This window comes from Amphiura filiformis, chromosome 14 (assembly GCF_039555335.1).
Source record: "Amphiura filiformis chromosome 14, Afil_fr2py, whole genome shotgun sequence".
NCBI classification, from domain to species: Eukaryota; Metazoa; Echinodermata; class Ophiuroidea; order Amphilepidida; family Amphiuridae; genus Amphiura; species Amphiura filiformis.
In genome coordinates this window covers 35,407,593-35,430,211 of record NC_092641.1, presented here as the reverse complement: position 1 = coordinate 35,430,211, position 22,619 = coordinate 35,407,593, and the positions used below count along the sequence as shown (strand labels likewise).

Here is a 22,619-nt window from a genome sequence, read left to right as displayed (position 1 = left end):
TTAAAGGGCCGACCCTGATTTTGGCCAATTTTGGGTCGGTCGGTGGAGGGCAAGCAATCAAATTATTTTGTTGGCCTTATTTCAGGATTTGATTGGACTATGAATACCAGGCTTGAATACTCCATTGTATGACTCTATTCACACTAGGCATAAGTATTTCACCATGTAACTGATTATGACATTTTCATCAATTAATTTGGGTCATGGGTGTTTATACTTTTTTGCAATACATTTATTTCTATGGTCCAAGTAGCTACCGCAATATAGCCTAAATAACAACTTGTAATCCTTGTTTATAAATTATAGGTCTATTTTGATAAGGATAATTCACTGAGCAAAGTACATTAGTCAAGATAATAGCCCGAGATCGTGGAGTTATTGCATTTAGCTTGAGAGCTATTTATAGGCTACAAGCTAAATGCAATAACTCCACGGTCAAGTGGGATTATCTTGACGAATGTACATTTGCAAAGTTATCCATCATAAACTTTTCGAGTGCATCAGATATAATAAAACAATAGATAATTAATTGCTTCATTGTTGTTTAGTTTGAACATTTAGAAAACAAACCTGCATCACTTAATACCAATGTATTGATATAATACCAATGTATTGATGTATTGATATAATCAATTGCCCATTCAAGTATTATGATACAACGCGCAATCAGAAGCCATTAGAAAACACACGCTTCTATATATGCAGTGAAGATGAGAAAAGACACTATATAATATCAAAGATAATTTATTATCGGCCTACAATTCTGTAATTTGAACTTTCAAATCTACTTGTATAACAACGCATGACAGCGGAATCTTACAACAATATGTACAGTATGAAACTTTTAAACTTTTGAACTTTTGAATTAAGAATGGAACTTTTGAATTAATAGAACTTTTTATTTATTCTAATCTAAGTGCAATTATTTTCCTTAGATTTTAAAAAAATTGGTTAATTAAATCATTTAACATCATTTTATAATGGCTCCAAACAGAACACCACTTGTTATTTATGATGCACATTCTGTATATGCAAAAATACCAATACCAGGATTTTAACACCATATTATACAGTATTTTTTTACTTTTTTTTTACTTTTTCGAACAGACCCATTTATTTGTTGTATGAAAGTAGTATTTATAGTATTTGAGCATAGATACTACTCCTCCGGGCTCCAGAGCAATTTTATCTAAAATCTATTGTTTAGCGTGCACATGTCAGATAATCTATTGTTTAGCGTCCATGTGTCAGATAATCTATTGGTTAGTGTGCAGGGGTCAGATAGTATAGCTATGAAGGGTAGTTCACAAAATATAATGCACATCCAAGTCTTTGTCACAATTACATATAGCAACTGTATATACCTGTTTACACTATGGTACTTTCAAAAGCAATCCAGTCAAAATTGAACTGCAACATTTCCATAGGTATTGTTGGGTCATGAATGAACAGTAGCATAATTCTGAATTTCACAATTGTAAATGATCTTGAAATCAACAGGTATTATACAGCTTGTGCTACACTGTAAGCACAATAAAATACATACAAAAATTTTGTGTCAGAGAGAAAACATTAGAAGGAGGTGCCCTATATAACGTTATCTTTGGACATTTAATTATTTTATTGATTTTTCACCAGGGCAAGTCGGGGGGAAAATAATTAAATAGTTAAATATCCAAAGCTAATGCTAAATAGAGCACCTCTGCCTGATGAAATAAATATAAATAGACTCCACTAATGCAAGTTTACAAACAGGATGAAAATACTGATAAATATCAACAAACATGGCAAGTCAAAATAACTTAAAAACTTTGGTTAAATAACAGTAAAACAGTTGATAATGTAAAAAGACGATAAACAATGAATACCCATAAGCAAATACAATCAATCAATCAACAGGTTCAATTACTACAATGTTCAATTGTCATTCTAATATTTCAGGGCATTTGTCACATTCAGTGATCAGATCATCACATTATCAATGAGAGAGAGTTGACAGTATGTTTTGCATTGTCATTTAAGTGAGTTGCATCTTTTCACAAATATGTGTTCAGTTGTCTTTGATATTGCATTCAATACTATATTACATTCACTACTGATCCAGTCTAACTCACATTGCAATAAGGTCTTTTAGATCAAAGATGGAATAGTCGGCAAAACAAATCAATTTTCCACTAACCTTATTGCCAATACATGTGTTACAAAATTGTCACAAATTTGAATTTTGTAAGCAATGTGAAATAACTGCATTATAAAGCACCACTATTCAGAAAAAGATGAAGATGTAGGAGTAGAATTACACGGTTCATAATATGCAATATGCAAATAAGCTCAATAATATTCAATAAGGTCTTGAACCAATTTGGGAAAAAAATACTTAATTTGGCACAGCCAATTTCCAAAGAGAGAGAGAGAGAGTAAATGTGCTAAACAGGAAAGTAAAAAGTACACATACTTCAGTTAAAATAACATAAAAAGTAAACATCAAACACCAAACTTTTGTTCAAAATTTGTTCTAAATCAGAAGTTGTTCTTATAAAATAAAATTTCATGTCACACTGCCAATTCAAGGTAATTGACCACTACAGAGCAGATGGCTTCCTTACAGTGAGTTTGGGGGCCTTCCAACTTTTGGCCTTGCCATGGCCTGTCGATGGCCACAAAAAGGTATTTCAGGCCCCGTTTACACAACTCATTGATGCCGCAGGGATTTGAGCCCACAACCTCAAGCTACCTCATGATTATGAGTAGAAGTCTTCACCCATTGCCCCATACCATAGAGTATGGACAGCTGAAGTGTAATTCATCAAAAAGAAGCAATATATGTGGTGTGATCAAGCAAAATCAGTCTGAAGTCGCACATATTTGATTTTCAGTTTCTTATAGGATTATAAACTGCATTTGCAAAGCTACATTTTGCAGAAAACCCCATAGAATTTGGACAACCTGTTCAAAAGACGGTGAGCAGTTAACAAAACAATAGGACACAAAAGGAAATACTTCCTTTGTTTGGCTGTATCTCAAAATCAATATTTCCGACTTCCGAATGATTTTGCTAATTTGCTTGATCATATCACATATCGGTTGTTGAACAAAAGGATGATCACTGTGTAAAATTGTAGTTGTGTGACCTTGTTCAACTAATAATGCCATTCTTAATGATATGATCTTTGGGGAAAAGTATTTCAAAGTAAAATACGAAGAACATTCTAGTACAATATGTATAAATACTAAGACCTTCAAGCTTCTCTTATGAAGTATATTGTTTGGCACAAGGATATAAAAATTGTTCCCTATTTTGCTTGCACTATATACAGCTCATTTATCATTATCAAAAAAAGACCCTCAGTTCTACATTGTATTACATAATTTGTATACACATGTCTTCATTTCCTATAACATGCTTTTTGTAGAGTTTGTAATCCCTCTCAAATGTTCATTATATTTGTTGATGAATAAATGTGTAATGTATTTGAGGACATATCAGCCTATTGGTAAGAATACCAAATGCTTAAAGAGCTTAAATAAAAACAGACAAATCTATCTTTTTACCATATTCAATGGTACTGCCTGACTGACAGCACAGATTGAACTTGTACAGTATGTCTGACATAATACTTAATACATAAATACATTGAACATAAATTGCTACCAGTCAGTCTGGTATGTTAAGTATGTTTTTTTGCCATATTGTGGAAACTTTAATACACACATGTATTTAATACACACATGTATTTAATACACACATGTATTTAATACACACATGTATTATATTAGGTTAAGCTTCAATAGACAATTACCATTAACACTAGCAATCACAATTTTGAAAACAAGTACATCTAGTTTTTGCATACTTCAAGCAAAGACATGTTTTTGGTTTAATATTTGACACATTTAAGTGAACAATAATCACACATTAAAACTTTTGATATACATTGCATGTTTTTGAAAATACTTTGTTAAAAAAAGAAAAAGAAAACAAACATTTCCCATAACATTACACCCATACACACACAATGTGAAACTACACAAATTAAACATTTGTTGAGTTGTTACTTACAGATAAATGTGACACAATCTGCTCTGTGGGGGCAAAGGAGGCATTATTGAAAATTGATTTACTATAGCCTTAGAATTATTACTTAAATGCAAACATTTGGCTATCACATACTAAAAACACCAAAGGTCTAACATACTTGGTTCTAAAGTTATGAAGTTTGGTGATGTCTATTTTCTTATGTTTTTTATTCTATATTTTTGCCTTTATTTCAACGTCAAATTTGCAGACTTTGGCCTCCATGGACCAGATCGTGTCACATTTTTGTTTTTGTTTGACATATACATTAGCATGATTAGCCCAATATGAAAAGACATGCTGATGTTATATTTGATAATATTATGGCTATCCTCATCCATCAAATATAAATAAACCTGAAATTAGTGTACATTTTTGTTTACATGTAATTATGTAAATATGGTGCCTGAAGCTATATGGTATGTATTTAACAGTGTCAGGTCTGTGGCACTTTGAACATGAGCATCTAGACCAGGCCTTCTCAACTAGTTTATTTGAAGTGCCAACTGGGAAATTTGACTGATCATGAAGTGCCAACATGTTAAGGGAGTATTTTGCGAGGGAGAGCGTGCAGTGGGGTCCATTGAAAAGGTCCAGGCCACGGGGGTCCAGGGGGTAGAGCATCTGGAAGCTCTGACATTTTAGGGCTTTCAAAAGGCTCAGATATGGTATTTTCACCCTTTTTTTGTTAAAAATTTATGTGAAAAATTAGTAACATTTACCATGCGCCACTTCGACTAACTCCAAGCGCCGCCAGTTGAGAAGGCCTGATCTAGACTGAGCAGTAGAATTTGATGAAACAAAACATTGCCCTAAAATTTTCATGATTGAGATGGCAGGTGTCAATCAAACTGCCACACCTGTTCCCAACCAAGACATTCTGAGGAGGCAAACCCCAAATGTGAGGGCCCAAATGGACAGTATGTACACACATGACACATAAGGAATACATTATTATTTCAACTTAAACAAGACTTGATGTACAAGTGTTCAATTACTTACAGCTTTCTTGACATACAACTTTTAACATCAGTAGCATAATCTCTACACTAAATGCACAACAAATAATTATTTCAATTTAGGTATAAATACATATATATCTTTGGAATGCAAATATAACATCAAACATTTTACAGCAAAATAAACTTCAGCTGAACATAGACCATAAAGACATGAACTGAAACATTCAAATTTTCAATTAATCACATTTCTACAAGAATATAAAATACAAAATATTTATAAATTTCCCATGGCACAAATCAAACACTGTTTTATAAAATTGTATATTATTATTTGGAATCACTTAAATATCATTGCTGTATATCACACATTACACATAACATGAGACTCTGTTTTTTGTTCAATTTTGGCAAACACAATTCATTTTAAAAATCTACGAAACACACCAAACATGTTTCAACAACATATTACTTCACAACTTTTACTTGATTGGCCCAAATGTCTATTATTCAGGCAAACATTTTGTTTTGTACACACATATTATACAAAAAACACGTAGACCAGGAGCAGACCCAGGAGTACCATCTCCATAGCAAATCTGCATGTGTCATCTAAAACCAGCCTATATCAGTCCATTTTAGCCTCTCAGCCCATCCCACAGTAATTTGTCCATTTTTCAAACCCTGGATCTGCCCCTGATGTAGAAAGAGTATATTATTCTGCAATCTATGCAAACATAAAACATTATAACAATTATGGTCTCAACACATTGGTCAATATGTACGTAAACAAATCAGTTTGAATCAGCTAAAAAAGCAGTCTTAGCTCTGTCATCATGGGTCCCAATTATTAACTTAGGGATTCAATCATGTTTCACTGTTGTTCATCACTGTTTAAATTAATAATGATGCATCCAAGATCACATGTGTGGTTTACTTTGAGCTACTTTGTGCGGGCAGCTAAAGTAAACCATGCAGATGCTCCAAAAATTAGTTGGTAAACACTGTAAAACATGATTGAATGCCCTTCAACAACATAAACAAGCTAAAGTTCATCTAATTCACATGATTATTTCATGAATTGATGATTTCTCTGTTGATATGATCAGCAATAAAACTACAGAATAAAGCATTAATGTTTTGCCACATCATTTACGCACTCATATGTAATATGTTATGCATACGCATTTCCATTTGCATATATACACTGCTGCAAATGTGTGGATTCATCACTGATTACTGTGGGCTCCAATACAACGGTATAGGCATATCTGTTGAAAATATTAGCCATAATAAATATTAACAATACTGTGCATTTGTGCCCCGATGCACTTTGGGATGGTCTTTTGCATTTTGATCCAAGTTCGTATCACATAAATATTATATGTACTAAATTATTTCCCTGAAAATTTCAAACTTGCACTTTTTATTTTTTTACTCTGTTGATATTTTGTTCCCATCTATGATGGAAAACTCAAGCATGCCATGTAGACAGTCCTTTTTTTTTCTTTTTTTATGAATATTAAGTAAATTTAGAAAATTATTTTACCAATGAACTGAAAATGCTCATTACTGAATTGTGTTGTAATAATCAATTCAAAATTCTCTTATTAAAATTTAAGATCAAGCGTATAACTTGTTAACTGATCACTTTCCTATCAGCCCAGTATAGTCCTGATTCAACATATCGATTTTAATTTGTATTTACTCCAGTTTCTGGGAGGAAGCATAACCTCCTATCTAAAGTTGAGATGACACGAGTTTGTCCTGTTGGGTTTTATTCTGATTGATGTCAAATAATTCAGTCTTTGATTCTTATGATGGTGCTACTCTACCAAATGACCATCTTAACCACACAGTGATAAATGCATGTTTAATTGTCACTTAAACTGAGTGTTATAATCCCAGACCCCACCCACACCAACCCACATTAACCAACAACTGAGGTGAAACAAGATTTTAGAAATAGAATTGCAGATTCATACGTAGTGGTAATAACAATGAAAATTATTAATTTAAACTTCAACACTACTTGTTTATTTACGCTTACGGAGGCGCTTTGAGGAACTTCCTCGTCATCAGCCGATGTTGTTAGCTCTGATGTTTTCTTGTTGACGTCATCAAGTGTGATGTCACCTGATCAGGTTGGTCCTTAGCCGTTTCCAAGAAAACATCAGAGCTAACAACATCGGCTGATGACGAGGAAGTTCCTCAAAGCGCTCCCGTAAGCTTAAATAAACAAGTAGTGTTGAAGTTTAAATTAATAATTTTCAAGATTTTAGAAGTTTGTGAAAAAGTCAAATCTCTCATTTTGGGATGAGTTTCAGCATCACACTCATACACAGAGCAGAGCTACTATTTGAATACCAACTTCAGTTTAATATCTTCATGTATATTCACTATACATGTACATACATTCATTCTATAACTATCAAAACTGCATGATTAATTATAACCCCAAGAATTTGAGAAACCACTCATTGCAGGGGATCCTACCCCATACATATCCTTGTGGGTCCTCTCGTGTGACTTTCTTGTACCATTCTGCGCAAACTTTCTCCCGCACCAGCAACAAGAAAAAGGTTTCTCACCTGTATGTGTCCTTTCATGTCGTTTTAATTTTCCGCTTTCATGGAAGCTTTTCCCGCAAAGATTACAAACATATGGGCGTTCCCCGGTGTGAATTCTTTCATGCGCCCTCAATGATCCACTTTGCGTGAAAAATTTCCCACACAAACCACATTGAAATGGCCGCTTGGTCATTGATTTCTTTGCGTGAATTTTATCATGTTGCGCAAGCTCATTGACGGTCTTGAATTTCATACTGCAATAACAGCATGGCAAGAGTACTGCTTGAAAGGGAGTAGGTTTGACAACTGGAACAGATAATGTCTTTTTCTTGAGCTGTTGCTGGAGTTGTTTGGTTACCCTCTGAAGTCTTGTAGGCTCAGAGCCAACTCTTCTGAGAGAGAGTGATTCTAGCAGAAGTTCTTTTTGATCCATTTGCTCATCATTTAGAATATCATTTGGAGATGCAACAGGTGGATTACTAGGAGGCTCTACCTTGACATCTGATTGCACCGATAAATCTTCTTGCTGCTCCATTTTAACTGAATCAACAAATGCTTGCACAGGAATTTTCAAAGTCAGTACTTTTTGACTAGAGTTCATGAAGATATGAGACCTTTCATGAAGTTCCCATTCACTATGATCAGTGAAACCTTGTGTACAATGTTTGCACTGAAACAGCAACAAGCCATTAACCTTGTTTTCAATGGCCATATCATCAAAGACCATTTTGGCTGCTTTGGTCATGCATGCCCCTTCAGCAATCTTGGGAGGCAATTTCTTCTCTGGGGTTTTGAAGGAATGTGATCTCTCATGCAATTCCAAGATATCAGCTTGTTGAAATATCTTGGAGCATATCTTGCAGCAAAATCTCTGTGTTGTGTTCTTTCTATCCGCTTTCATAGAATGGGATTTTTCATGCAATTCCCATGTGTAGGCTTTGTTGAACAGCTTGTTGCAGATGCGGCACACATATTTCTTACCTACTTTTTTAGCAACTTGTTTGACTATTCTGGCCCCTCCTTTTCTACGATTCTTGACAATTTCTTTCTTACCTCCCTTGACTATCCCCTTGCTCTTATACGGAGGAAACATGTACTGGCACGGTAGATTTCTTCCAGATGCTGGAATCTCTTCAAATACCTTGTAATTTAAAAGTTTCTTAAACTTGTCTCCTTTATACTGATAAACAAGAATTTCACCATCAGACTCATCGTAGTACATGTACTTCAATTTCTTATCTTTCGAGGGAGGTAACTTTTGTCTCTTTATTCTTCTTTCATGTTGATGAACAAACCAGAATTTCTGATACCTGCGCTCATGAGCTGTCTTGTGGTCTTGATATGTGGTGAAGTTTTGGAATTGCTGAGTGCAATATTTACACCTGTGTGGTCAAAAGAATATAAGATACCAAGTTATAGTGATAATAAGAATATAAGATACCAAGTTATAGTGATAATAAGAATATAAGATACTAAGTTATAGTGATAATAAGAATATAAGATACCAAGTTATAGTGATAATAAGAATATAAGATACCAAGTTATAGTGATAATAAGAATAAAGGATTACCAAGTTATAGTGATAATAAGAATATAAGATACCAAGTTATAGTGATAATAAGAATATAAGCTACCAAGTTATAGTGATAATAAGAATAAAGGATTACCAAGTTATAGTGATAATAGGAATATAAGATACCAAGTAAAGTGATAATAAGAATATAAGATACCAAGTTATAGTGATAATAAGAATATAAGATACCAAGTTATAGTGATAATAAGAATATAAGATACCAAGTTATAGTGATAATAAGAATATAAGATACCAAGTTATAGTGATAATAAGAATATAAGATACCAAGTTATAGTGATAATAAGAATAAAGGATTACCAAGTTATAGTGATAATAAGAATATACCAACTTATACAATAAGAATATAAGATACCAAGTTATAGTGATAATAAGAATATAAGATACTAAGTTATAGTGATAATAAGAATATAAGATACCAAGTTATAGTGATAATAAGAATATAAGATACCAAGTTATAGTGATAATAAGAATAAAGGATTACCAAGTTATAGTGATAATAAGAATATAAGATACCAAGTTATAGTGATAATAAGAATATAAGATACCAAGTTATAGTGATAATAAGAATATAAGATACCAAGTTATAGTGATAATAAGAATATAAGATACCAAGTTATAGTGATAATAAGAATATAAGATACCAAGTTATAGTGATAATAAGAATAAAGGATTACCAAGTTATAGTGATAATAAGAATATAAGATACCAAGTTATAGTGATAATAAGAATAAAGGATTACCAAGTTATAGTGATAATAAGAATATAAGATACCAAGTTATAGTGATAATAAGAATATAAGATACCAAGTTATAGTGATAATAAGAATATAAGATACCAAGTTATAGTGATAATAAGAATAAAGGATTACCAAGTTATAGTGATAATAAGAATATACCAACTTATACAATAAGAATATAAGATACCAAGTTATAGTGATATAAATAAGAATAAAGGATTACCAAATTAAAGTGATAATAAGAATATAAGATACCAAGTTATAGTGATAATAAGAATATAAGATGCCAAGTTATAGTGATAATAAGATTATAAGATACCAAGTTATAGTGATAATAAGAATATACCAACTTATTCAATAAGAATGTGAGATACCAAGTTATAGTGATAATAAGAATATAGGATTACCAAATTAAAGTGATAATAATGATAATCAAAAAAAACAAACTATTACTTGAATTCAGATTTACTGGAGTTAGAATATATGTGACCGTCCACGGCGAATGAGCCGTAAATTCCTCCCCGGTCAATTTTGTTTTATTTCGTATATAAAAAATAAACATCATGGACTTAAAAAATGGTATATCATTTGACTTCAAACGATATCCAGAAGCGGAGTTATGGTTAGTTAAACTTTGCTCCTTCAACAAAATTATAGCTTTTTTCGTTTCTATGTGTGTCTCTTTTTCCACATTGCTGGCAATAAATATCAAACAGTCATAATTGGCGGTCATGCATACCTATACAAATAACCAACCACTTGAAAAGGATTTAGCAAAAGCAAACAAAGACCAGAGCTATTAAAAGTTCTATAGCCATCTAAGGTAGAAGCTTATTATCCACTTCAATAATAGGATTATTGATTGGTGTTGTGACTATCAAAATAAGACAGATGTCGCGCCAGCTTAAGTGACCGATGAATACGACCTTCGTACACATTTTACACCATAACTCAGAATACAATTTAGGGAATTTACGGCTTGTTTGTGCTGCCGGGTCACATATGAGCTTTCTTCTGATGCCAAAATTTTGATCAGATAAAATGAGAACTAGACTTAGCTGTGGTCTACGACCACGAACACAGCCGTGTTATGACCCTTTAATCACCTTTGACCCCAAAATATATGAAAACCCCATAGACATTTGCTAATGTCAATGCACGTGTCCATGTGGCATCACTTTGCTATGCTTTTTGTGGCAGAAGGGCATTTTGAAGGTATATCGTTTTATACCGGAAGTGACCCCTTACTGACCTTTGACCCCAAATGTGTGTACACCATATAGACACTGTGTTATAACAATGCATGTGTGCAAGTGGCATCACTGTCCTACGTAATTTGTGGAAGTAGAAGCATTTTAAAGGTATTTCGTTTTATACCGGAAGTGACCCTTAATGACCTTTGACCCCAAATAAAATAATACTACATATAAACTGGGTAACCACAATTCATGTGTGAACATACGGTTACTGTCCTATGTTTTTCTTAGCAAATAAAAAATTTTGAAGGTTTTTCATTTTATACCGGAAGTGACCCCTTAATGACCTTTGACCCCAAATCTGTGAGGACCCCATAGACACTGGGTAATGGCAATGCATGTGTGCAAGTGGCGTCACTGTCCTACAGAATCTGTGGAAGAAGATGCATTTTAAAGGTATTTTGTTTTATACGAAGTGACCCCTTAATGAGCTTTGACCCCAAATAAAAAAAATACCACATATACATTGGGTGACTGCAGATCATATGTGAACATACCGTTACTGTGCTATGTTTTACTTAGCTAATAAAATTTTGTGAAGGTTTTTCGTTTTATACCGGAAGTGACCCCTTAATGACCTTTGACCCCAAATCTGTGTACACAACATAGACACTGGATAATTACAATGCATGTGTGCAAGTGGCGTCACTGTCCTCACGTAATTTGTAGGAGAAGATGCATTTGAGTTGAAATCACGTTTTTGACCCCTGTGACCTCTGCGTGACCTTTGACCCCACAAGTTTCATGTGACATGTAGGGCACGGTCAATGATCATTGTGACCAAGTTAGGTCAAAATCGATGTAAGCATGTGAGTGCTAGAGCAAATGTAATGGTTGACAGAAGAAAGAAGAAGAAAGAACTAGAAACAACTGTGCCCTTTGCAAGGGCACGAGGTAAGATAGGCGGATGACTGTGACGATCTGATCCAGCACCAACACTGTGCTGGATAGTATTAATTTTAATAAGACTGGTGCATTAATTGCGGTTTTAATATACCTTGATCGTGGAAAGCTTGCATTTTGAAAACTTGACCTTTGACCTCTGTACCTTAAATGAATTTTAAAATATTAAAAACATGTTAAGAATGTCATAAGGATCATTGCATTTAAATTTCAGCTCAATTGAAGCATTTTGAAAACTTGACCTTTGACCCCTTTATGACCCCTTAATGACCTTAAAAGCATTTTAAAATGTTTTCAACATAGTTAGAATGTGTAAAGGATCATTGCATTTAAATTTCAGCTCAATTGAAGCATTTTGAAAAACTTAACCTTTGACCCCTTTATGACCCCTTATGACCCTCAATAAATTCTAAAATGTTTTAAACATGTTTAGAATGTCATAAGGATCATTGCATTTAAATTTCAGCTCAATTGGAGCATTTTGAAAAACTTGACCTTTGACCCCTTTATGACCCCTTAATGACCTTCAATAAATTCTAAAATGTTTTAAACATGTTTAGAATGTCATAAGGATCATTGCATTTAAATTTCAGCTCAATCGGAGCATTTTCGGTTAAAATGACCTTTCTTGACCCCTGTGACCTCTCGCATGACCTCTGACGTTAAACAACCCATAACTTTTGTAGCCAGCTACCCTATACTGCTTGTGACTGAGTTTGGTCGAAATCCGATCAAGAATGTGGCAGTAGTAGCAAATTGTGAGAAAGAAGAAAGAAGAAAGAGGAAAGAAAGAAATGGCAAGAAAGAAATAAGTTAGGCTGCACGCCTAACTTAAGAAAGAAGAACTAGTGGCAAATGGTGGTCATAGACCACAAACCTAGCTGGGGTGTTTGACCTGACCTTTGACCTTAATGTTTCCCGGTCACGAGGTTTGTCACCGAGTTTGAGACCTGCACCCCTTACAGATGTCCAGTAATTGTATTTCTAAAATTTGACCTGTGCATGACCTTTGACCTGACCCCTGCAAATTGTTCCCCTGGTCATGAGATTTGTTGTAACTGAGTTTGAGCCCCATATCCCTTACAGTTGTCCAGAAAATGAAATTATAAGATTTGACCCAGATAACCTTTGACCTGACCCCTGCAAAGTGTTCCAAAATATTCCCCTGGTCATTAAGTTTTTTGTCACCGAGTTTGAGCCCCGTACCCCTTACAGATGTCTAGAAAATGCATTTCTAAAATTTGACCTCTGCATGACCTTTGACTTGACCCCTGCAAAATGTTCCCCTGGTCATGAGATTTGTTGTCACCGAGTTTGACCCCCATACCCCTTATAGATGTCCAGATTTAGCAATTGTAAGATTTTGCCCCTTTAATGACCTTTGACCCCAATTCTGTATACAAGGTATAGGCACTGGGTAAAGCCGATGCATATGTGCAAGTGACGTCATTGTGCTATGTAATATGTGGCAGAAGAAGCATTTTGAAGGTATTTGGTTATATACCAGAAATGCCCCCTTAATGACCTTTTGATCCCAATTCTGTTTACACCCTATGGGCAGTGGGTATAGCCGATGCTTATGTGCAAGTGACATCATTGTAGAATGTTACATGTACGGGAAGAAGCATCTTTAGCTGAAATTACAGTTTTGGCCTATTTGACCCTCTGTAACCTTTAACCTACTAAAAGTCAGGTGACGTGTATGGCCGTGGTCAATGATAGTTGTGACCAAGTTAGGTCAAAATCGGTCAAAGCATGTCTGAGCTAGAGCAAAAAATGTGCAGTTTGTTGCCAGAAGAAAGAATGGATAGCATTACAGTACCTAGCTGGGGGGGGGGGGGTGTAAACCCCCCAGCTAGGTAAAGAAAGAAAGAAAGAACCTGTAAGAAAAAAGACACAGCCGTGACTAACGTCACGGCTGTGTAATGATGCTGTCAATCATGTCACCCACCTTTAACTTGTACAGGGCTGTAATCATTGTCTCCCACATACAATGAATCATATAATAATAGTAATTAATACTTTCCTGGAATACATTTATAATTATGGTAAACAGCTCTCACACTATTTGTTTACAAGATAGTGAGGATATTTTTGCACCCTTAAGGGATCTAAAATGAGCGTTTATTGGGTTTCGACCAGTGTTCGAAATAAGTGCTTATCCTCTTGTCCTCTTGTCCAAAAATCACTGGGGACAACCATATTGAGCTATGTACTTATCCCCTGGACAACCACTAAGTTGGATTATTTGCACTTATTTGCACTCAAAAACATGACATATATTTTGGGGACAACCAAAATGTTTTGAGGACAAGCAGAATTCAAGCTTTAGTTGTCCTCGGGACAACCTCCATATTTTCCTTATTTCGGACACTGGTTTCGACAGTATTTTTTGTGGGACCTGAGAGCACCCTAGACCTATCGAATTGCATTCTGAATACGAAGCATATCTTTCTGATATCAAATAATTTTCATTTTTTGAAAATCACAATATAATACAAATTTTATGACAAATTATAAAAATTTGATATTTTTCAAATTTTTGATATAATACAGTCCTCGAAGTAAATTATATAAATCTAATGATATATTCTTAAAGTGTATGTAGCAGGAGGAAAAGCGAAGGTCAATTGAAAATTTTGACCGTTCATATTGAAGATATGGATTTTTTTCCCAAAAAGACCTAATTTTTTTTGGTGTTTTGGGGAAAAAAATCCATATCTTCAATACCAAAGGTCAAAATTTTCAATTGATCGTCGGCTTTTCATCCCACCTAAATACACTTTAAGTATACATCATCAGATTTATAAAGTTTACTTCAAGTACCGTTAAATATCAAAAATATCAATTTTTAATGATTTGCCATAAAATGTGTATTAAATTGCTAATTTCAAAAATCAAAATTATTTGATATCAGAATGACATTCTTCGTATTCAGAATGCAATTCGATATGTCTGATGTGCTCTAATGTCCCAAAATAAATACTGTCCAAACGCTTCATACCCCAGCCCTTAACAACCCCATTCTCTTTGTTACAGCCCTGTAAACTATTATTGATAATCTAGGCAAATTTCACCTGTATGGTAGCAGCATTTCCATGTTGTAGCGAGTTTTGTCACATCGTTGGGATGAGGGTGTCGGCCATGCTGTCATTAGCATTCCTTCCACCTATGAGAATTATAATTAAATTTATTACATGTAGGAATAATAATAAATAATATGAATAGTAACAAATAATAAATTTAATAATAATAATAATAATAAAAGTAATTTAACAATAATAATAATAATAATAATTTTGGGAATAAGCTTTTTTTGTGGATATCTACTAAAAATCATAGCTACAACCCTGCTTGTAACCACCCCTGAAATAGCACCTTCCTTGTGTCCTTTAAATAACTAAAAAAACTGGCCAAATGTAAGGAATTAAAAAAAACTAAGACGAATTGGTACAAAACAGACAAGCGAATCAAGCCTGCTGATACGTCTATTGTTAACACTTCTCATGAAACAACATTCTCAATGACCTGACTTGTCTCACACCACAACATGACAATCACTTTACACTTGACTAACACACACAAACCCTCACACAGTGATCAAGTTACTAATACTAACTAGTTTGGAATATTGAAAATAGAAATAAAATGAAATAAAACTAAATTAAAAGTTTGGACAAGAATATTGAAAATTAATACTTGACTACGGTATTACAACTTAATGAAAATAAATTGAAAAAAAAATAGAATAGAATAGAATAAAATGGAATAAAACAAAACTAAACTGAAAATGGAATAGAATAGAATAAAATAAACTGCAATATAATAAATAAACAAACAAATAAATGTAAATAAACATTTTAATAAACAAATAAAAAAAATAGGGCCTAAAACAAATTTAATTTATGAATGTTTATGAATAACCAACATGGTTTAGGCCTATGGGTTTTTTTTAATAAATAAAAATAAACATTAAAAATAAATGAGTTTTATAATTCACAAAAACAACTGTCCTATATACTTAATATATTAGGCAAGATACAAATTAGTAATTACACAGTATTACTAAACAAATTAAATTAGAAAAATAAAAAATAAACATTAAAAATATATAAATTTAAACAAGTTAATCTAGGCCTATAAAGAAATAGAATAATAAAAATAGATTAAAAAAAAGATAATAAGTATCCAAATTATAAATAAATGCAGATAGTATTCACTCAAAAATGTCTATTAAAATAAATAAATTAATTAATCAAGAAATAAATAAATTACAAAATAACTTATTTTATTTGTAATGTGTGCCACAGGTGTTATAACATGCTGCCCATACAAATGTATGTCATCAACATGCAGAAAACATTCAATCAATTGCTAACAGGAAGTGAGGATGTGGTATTTATATTCATGTAATAACAGTAGATCAGGCATGTGATTAGGGAATTCCCAGAATGGAGGAAACTTGCGAAGCGGAACGAGTGTACCGAGTGAAGCTCTCGCCACTCACGGTCTAGGGGTCCAGGGGCCCGCTTAAGGGCCCCTGGTGGGGTCCAGGGGCGAAGCCACGGCGGGGTGGAGGGGCAGAGCCCCTGAAGCTTCTACACTGTAAAAACCCTATTGAGGCCCTCTCAGGAATCCGTGGAAAAATCACATGCCTGAGTAGATGTATTGCAGGCTTGATTTGCTTGTCATAAAGTTTTCAAAAATAAATAGACCTGGGAGAAAATTTTTTCTTTGTTATGATTAAAGATTTAAATAAATAGACCTCTGATTGATTTGACACAAGAGCTATTTTCTTGCAAAGGTGTATAATATAAGTCAGCTACCTTTAAAAGCTATATCTTCCAAAGCTTCTCAGACATGCACACATGATGCATTTAATATAGCATGGCATTAGCATGGACCTCCCATTGGATGGGAGACAATAATTTGTATACGAAATCTAGTAATAATCGATGAAGCATGACACCGTGTAAAGCAATGGAAGTTCAGGTTCAGAAGTAAACACAGCCAATCACAACGGGCGATCACCGATCGTATCAAAAATGTTTTTTACAAAATGCACTTCAACTCACTGAATTTTAGACAGTTCAAAATAATATGCATGCAACCTTTTCTCCAAAGAGCTTTCATCCAAATTTAAATATCAGCTAAATAAATAACAAGCATTGTAAAAAATATCAACGCTGGTCTACCAAAAAAAGATAGCAGCCTACTTGAGAGCATCGACTAAATGTAAATTTGAAGCTATGCAGCGCAGCCGGCAGCCAGAGTACTCAAGTAAAAGCCTGTTCATGGCTGAAATACAGTGAATATCGTTGTTTTTCAGGACACCAGAGACAGAGTGCAGAGAGAAGAGAACATTGCAGGCTGTTTGGCTCCGCATTGGAGAGTTATACAGTATTCTACTCAAGACTGAAGTAGTAAAAATGCCACTACAACAATACTGTATCGATCCAATGGCGTATAATTTAAGCTTATATCATTATCATAATTACAGGCCTAGCTAGCACACTGCACTGTGCGCAGCAATAGGTGAAATTTTCCACGAACAATAACATGCAAATGTAAGCTTCGAAACTACGCTATTGTTAAAAAATTAGTGTACGTAAAATACGTAATATTCACAATTGAAAAGTTTTATTTCTTATTACCTCATTCCTGTTGATTCTACTCATTATTTCGGTTCATTTTCGTCGTCTTTTCTCCTCATCTGTCATATATTTTGACAGTAAAATGCATAAATTATAGTCGTTTTGCAGGCTTGATTTATGTATCTAAAGATTGTGCCACAGTAAAAAGTCTTGGTGGAGACTAGATTCACATGCTAACATATAGCCTCGTTTGCACGTAATGGTAAAACGCTTATATCAGATGGACAATTGAATGCGTTATGATAAACGTTCAAAATACCTTGGTGGGAAGCTGGCAAATTCTAGGGGGGGCTCAAAAAGTTTTGACCTTCCAAAAGGGGGGCTTCAAAAAGTTTTTGACGTGGCAAAAGGGGGACAAAATGACATAATGATTTAAATCTAATGCAGGAAAGGAATATAAATTTTTGCAGCAGGAGAGGCTATTCTCCCGGGGCTATTCTATGTCAGTGCATGTTTTAAACAGATTTATTTCACAAAAATGAAGTTCTTTGACTTGAATGATAGCTGATTTTTTTTAATTTCTATTTTCTATATCATATATCAATAGAGAAGTAAATTTTGACAAAAATCTCAATTACGACATTCTTCCAGACTTTCCAGCATATCTGGTTTTTTTTAATAATTTGTAACAAGGTTGAAAGTGCATTATTTTGTAAGCATTATCTACATGTATAGTGGAAACAAGAGCAGAGTATAATTTCCATAATTTCAATACCTTCATTATGTGTCGGGTGGGGGTGTGTGTCAGTGTCATGTGACAACACGTTTGGGTTATACAAAAGGAGAAGGGGACAAAAAAGTTTTGAAGGTTCTAAAAGTATAACATACAGACAGAGGGGTGGGGGGGGGGGTCAAAAAGTTTTGACATACCAAAATCAAAATTTCCCAGCCCCCTATAGGCATAGTGTCAGCCCGCTAGGGGTTATTTTTTTCTTAAAACTACAGGGGTTACCTCCATGAACCCTGGATCTAGCATAATCCTTGAGACACCCCCAACTCAACTTATAGGGGCTGTGCAATAATTATAAGCCCCCGGAACGGCCCGCCAAAATCGCTTGCCCTCACAATCTCGGCCCAAAAACTTGATCTTGATCTTTGCCCCCCCCCCCCCTTTGAACATGCCAAATTTTTGGGACCCCAATTTGCAAACATTAAATGGCCTAGATATATATATGTTGCCGCGTGCAGCGAGCAGGAAAATTTGCATATTTTAAAGCATTTCCATACTGTTTTTCCAAGCCTTTTAAGAGCATTTAATTAAAAAGGTGCCCCCATAGCCAGGTGGGAGGGCACATTTGCAAAAGTATGTAAAAAGTCCCACAATTTAAGAATTTGCGAACGTAGCTCAAGTTCACAAAAAAATTGGATTTTTAAAGCTTTTTGGCCAAATTTGGGGAAGAATGTCCACTTTTCACAAAATTGCTCCCCTCGAAAAAAAGTCCCCTTTTTCAAAATCAGCACCCTCCCCCACAAAAAAATCCTGGCTACGGGCCTGCATGAATGTGTGCCAAAAATCCACTCTTGGAGTCTTCTTGGTTTGCCAAAAATTGCTTGCCCTGCCCCACCCTTTTCCGGCTTGCCAAAAATCATTCTTCAATTTGTAGAGGTATAAAAAATTGCGTCTCAGGACAAAATGTTGCTATGAAAAATTATGTGCCAGTGGGCCCTCCCGGGGGCCCTCCCGGCCCGCACTCTAAAAATGTCAAGTCTTATCATTGACCCCGGGTCATCGGCATCGGCTAAGTTCCCCCGGCCCTCCCCTCTTTCACAACCCATGGGCGCTCACTGATCCCCGACACTGCCCCTATGATGTGCGGTGCCTAGTAGGAACGAGACTACAGTGTCAGATTCCATGCTTCTTTCTAGCTTATTTTGTAACCCGCTTATCAATCGCGTTGAAGATCTTTGGTATCAACAATATTTCCAAGATGGATGCGCCCTGTGAAGAAAACGTTTTGTCGTCGACGGTAGCTGGAATTTGCAGGATGTAAGCTTTTACAGTCTAGCTTGTCACTCCTAGTTTTAGTAACTGTATTTCAGTATTTATATTTATCATTATGACCTTATCGGATACTGAGTTACACTTACAGTGCACTGTATTGACATCTGCTGTGCAAATAAAGAATCCGGGAAAGAGTGACCCGAGTGTTCATACAATTTGTTAGTGCCGTACTATTTATAATAATAATAATATATATTAATATTATTATTATTATTATTATTATTAATTATTATGATGGATGCGCCCTGTGAAGAAAACGTTTTGTCGTCGACGGTAGCTGGAATTTGCAGGATGTAAGCTTTTAACAGTCTAGCTTGTCACTCCTAGTTTTAGTAACTGTATTTCAGTATTTATATATACCTGATCTCATGTACCAATACCTTGTGTATTGGTACATGATTCGGCGGGTATACTTCAGCAATAGCGAATAAGTGGTCGTTTTTTACTCTTTTCAAAACGTCACATGTACACCAAATACAGCCCCCGAAATGGTCTACTTTTAGCGTGCCTTAACTCCGAAACAGTTTAGTCAAAGTTAAAAATGCGATCCCCAACCCTTTGCTTACCTTGGACGAATTTGCAGTATTTTCCGCTAGCTCCGTGTTGGAAAATGTCCGGTACTTGCCCGGTACAAACATAGAAATGGCCACATTTGCTTCAGTCCTGGTATGAATATTTCTTCCGTAATCCAATGGTTCCAACGTGGGCATCACGACGATAGTCTCCTACACAACATGATTGTGTCGGCCTGACGCTCGTCGATCCTAAAAGTGAGGACAGCGTGAGCTCTTACCTGCGTAAAAGTCTGTTCGACAAAGGCAATAAGGATGATTGATAGCGCCGTTCATTGGGCGGAGCCATTACGGCATGACAGCAGACAGGTTGCGCTGTTCTCTGACCTTGACTGTTCGTCACGTAGACATACCGTGACCTGGGTACACGCATACAAAGCTGGGGGATGCGATTGCGGCCGCCATTTTGACACGCTGTATCTACTCTTCAGAAAAATTACTTTTGGTGACGTTTTATATCAAACAATTTTCGATAACGGATTTCTACTAGGATTTCAATTTTTTTTTAATGAAGGTGCATGTAGTTTTGAGGAATAACACGGGATGTTTCGAGTTTTATTTCAACTGGTGGTGTAGGAAGGTGAGTGAATTCGTGAATGAGGCCGGGGATTGAGGTTTCGTTGCTTCAACGTTCCGATAGTAGGATACTGAAACGTAGGCTAAAATGTCTAATGACGCCATGTTTACATGAAAACATTAGCTGTTGCGAGGTCAGTGTCGTTGAATTTGTTACCTAAATTCCTTTCAGGATATTCTGATTTCACTTATTTATGATGTGTACGAAAATTCACCATATAAACTCAAAAGTGTGAATGCAAGCTGTTATTGCTGACAATAGAAACATTGTTGCAAAGTCATTAAAAACAGGTATGTATTACAGACGTTCTTTGGCCGAAACGAGATACAGGCCAGTTAGGCAGTCTAGTATTTATATTTATCATTATGACCTTATCGGATACTGAGTTACACTAACAGTGCACTGTATTGACATCTGCTGTGCAAATAAAGAATCCGGGAAAGAGTGACCGGAGTGTTCATACAATTTGTTAGTGCCGTACTATTAGTCTGAGAGGATGTTTAAAGACATTCCCACAACCCAATGGGGTTTCTGACCTTGTATGTCTGGCTTTTGTACACATGTAGTACAGTTGAGCATACCTTGCATCAATTGGAATTGTGTGCAAATATCTGGTGTTTTCATCCTATTATTTAACCCTGTATAAATGTGGTTTTAATAAATAACATAAGTAAATAAACAAATTTGTGGAAAAAATGCTATCCAATTCTGCATTGTAAATGATTGACATTTTTGTGTTCATGATTCATTTTGTTTACCGGCCTGTCAATCACGGACTCATTATGACGATATGCTTCATTAACACTACGGCATATCTTACGCGGTATCTTAATCCGCTAAATACTTTATGCCGACAATTTTAAGGCAGGATGTTTGAACTTGAAGATGTCAATAATGTAATAGCATCTATTTCTTAGATATTAATAAAGAAGATCGTGTAAAGGCGATGACTTTCTTTCTTCCTTTCTTTTTTTATAGTGCCTTTTTTTTTCTTTTTATCAAGAAAGCTGCTTTGTCTTTTGAAACATGTCTTGTTTTTGGATGTTGCTGCACATAATAATTTATTTCTATCAATTAGATTTGTTCAGTTCATCTTAATTTCTTTGTATTTAGTTTCTTTTTTTTTTCTTTTTTTTTTTCTTTTTATCTTTCTTTCTCTTTCATTCTTCTTCTTTCTTTCTTTGTTTTTCTTTCTTCTTTCTTTCTTACACTTACACATTAAAAAGTATTTATTTTGGAACTTAGCTACAAATATTATGAATTGCAACTAAACACAGAAACACTATAATATTCAATTTATTATTATAACTATTATTGTTATTATTATAACTATTGGGTACTGTTAATATTATTATCATCATTGTTATTATTAGGGGCTGTGCAATAATTATGAGCCCTGGGGGAGGGTAAAATTGGGGGGGGGGGCAAGAATTTTTTGAAGAAACGGAAAGGGGGGAGACAAGCAATTTTTGGCCAGCCGAGAGGGGGAGGGGGCAAGTGATTTTTGGCACACATTCATGTGGCACCTTTTAAATAAAACGCTCTAAAAATGCTTAGGAAAACAGTACGGAAACGCTTTAATATTCAAATTATCCTGCTCGCTCCGCTCGCAACATATATCCAGACCATTTAAGGTTTGAAAATTGGGATCCCAAAAATTTAGCATGTGTAAGGGAGGGGGGGCAAAGATTTTTGGCGGGCCGAGAGGGGGCAAGCGATTT

General features: G+C 34.9%; 2 protein-coding genes across 2 annotated transcripts in view; one reads left to right on the top strand and one right to left on the bottom strand.

Moving 5' to 3' along the window:
- Positions 1-7,272: 7,272 nt before the first annotated feature.
- Positions 7,273-17,823, bottom strand: LOC140169010 (uncharacterized). The gene is made up of 3 exons (XM_072192302.1): positions 17,748-17,823; positions 15,171-15,262; positions 7,273-8,986 (listed from the first exon to the last, which is right to left on the bottom strand). The coding sequence occupies exons 1-3, from the start codon at positions 17,769-17,771 to the stop codon at positions 7,480-7,482; spliced, it is 1,623 nt and encodes a 540-aa protein (XP_072048403.1). The 5' UTR covers positions 17,772-17,823; the 3' UTR covers positions 7,273-7,479.
- Positions 17,824-19,637: 1,814 nt separating this feature from the next.
- Positions 19,638-22,619, top strand: part of LOC140170029 (zinc finger HIT domain-containing protein 2-like) — a 28,520-nt gene continuing 25,538 nt past the window's right edge. Inside the window, exon 1 of the mRNA XM_072193344.1 lies at positions 19,638-19,734. Within this exon, the coding sequence (XP_072049445.1) occupies positions 19,676-19,734 (59 nt within the window). The 5' untranslated portion in view covers positions 19,638-19,675. The remainder of the gene's footprint in view (positions 19,735-22,619) is intronic.

What these genes read in the sequence shown, in the direction of transcription:
- LOC140169010 (XM_072192302.1), bottom strand. Translation starts at nt 17,771, where the DNA reads ATGAGTAGAATCAACAGGAATGAG. An exon ending in GTAGAATCAACAGGAATGAG is followed by an intron (nt 15,263 to 17,747) that starts GTAATAAGAAAT and finishes TAATTCTCATAG; the next exon opens with GTGGAAGGAATGCTAATGAC. An exon ending in GAAATGCTGCTACCATACAG is followed by an intron (nt 8,987 to 15,170) that starts GTGAAATTTGCC and finishes TTGACCACACAG; the next exon opens with GTGTAAATATTGCACTCAGC.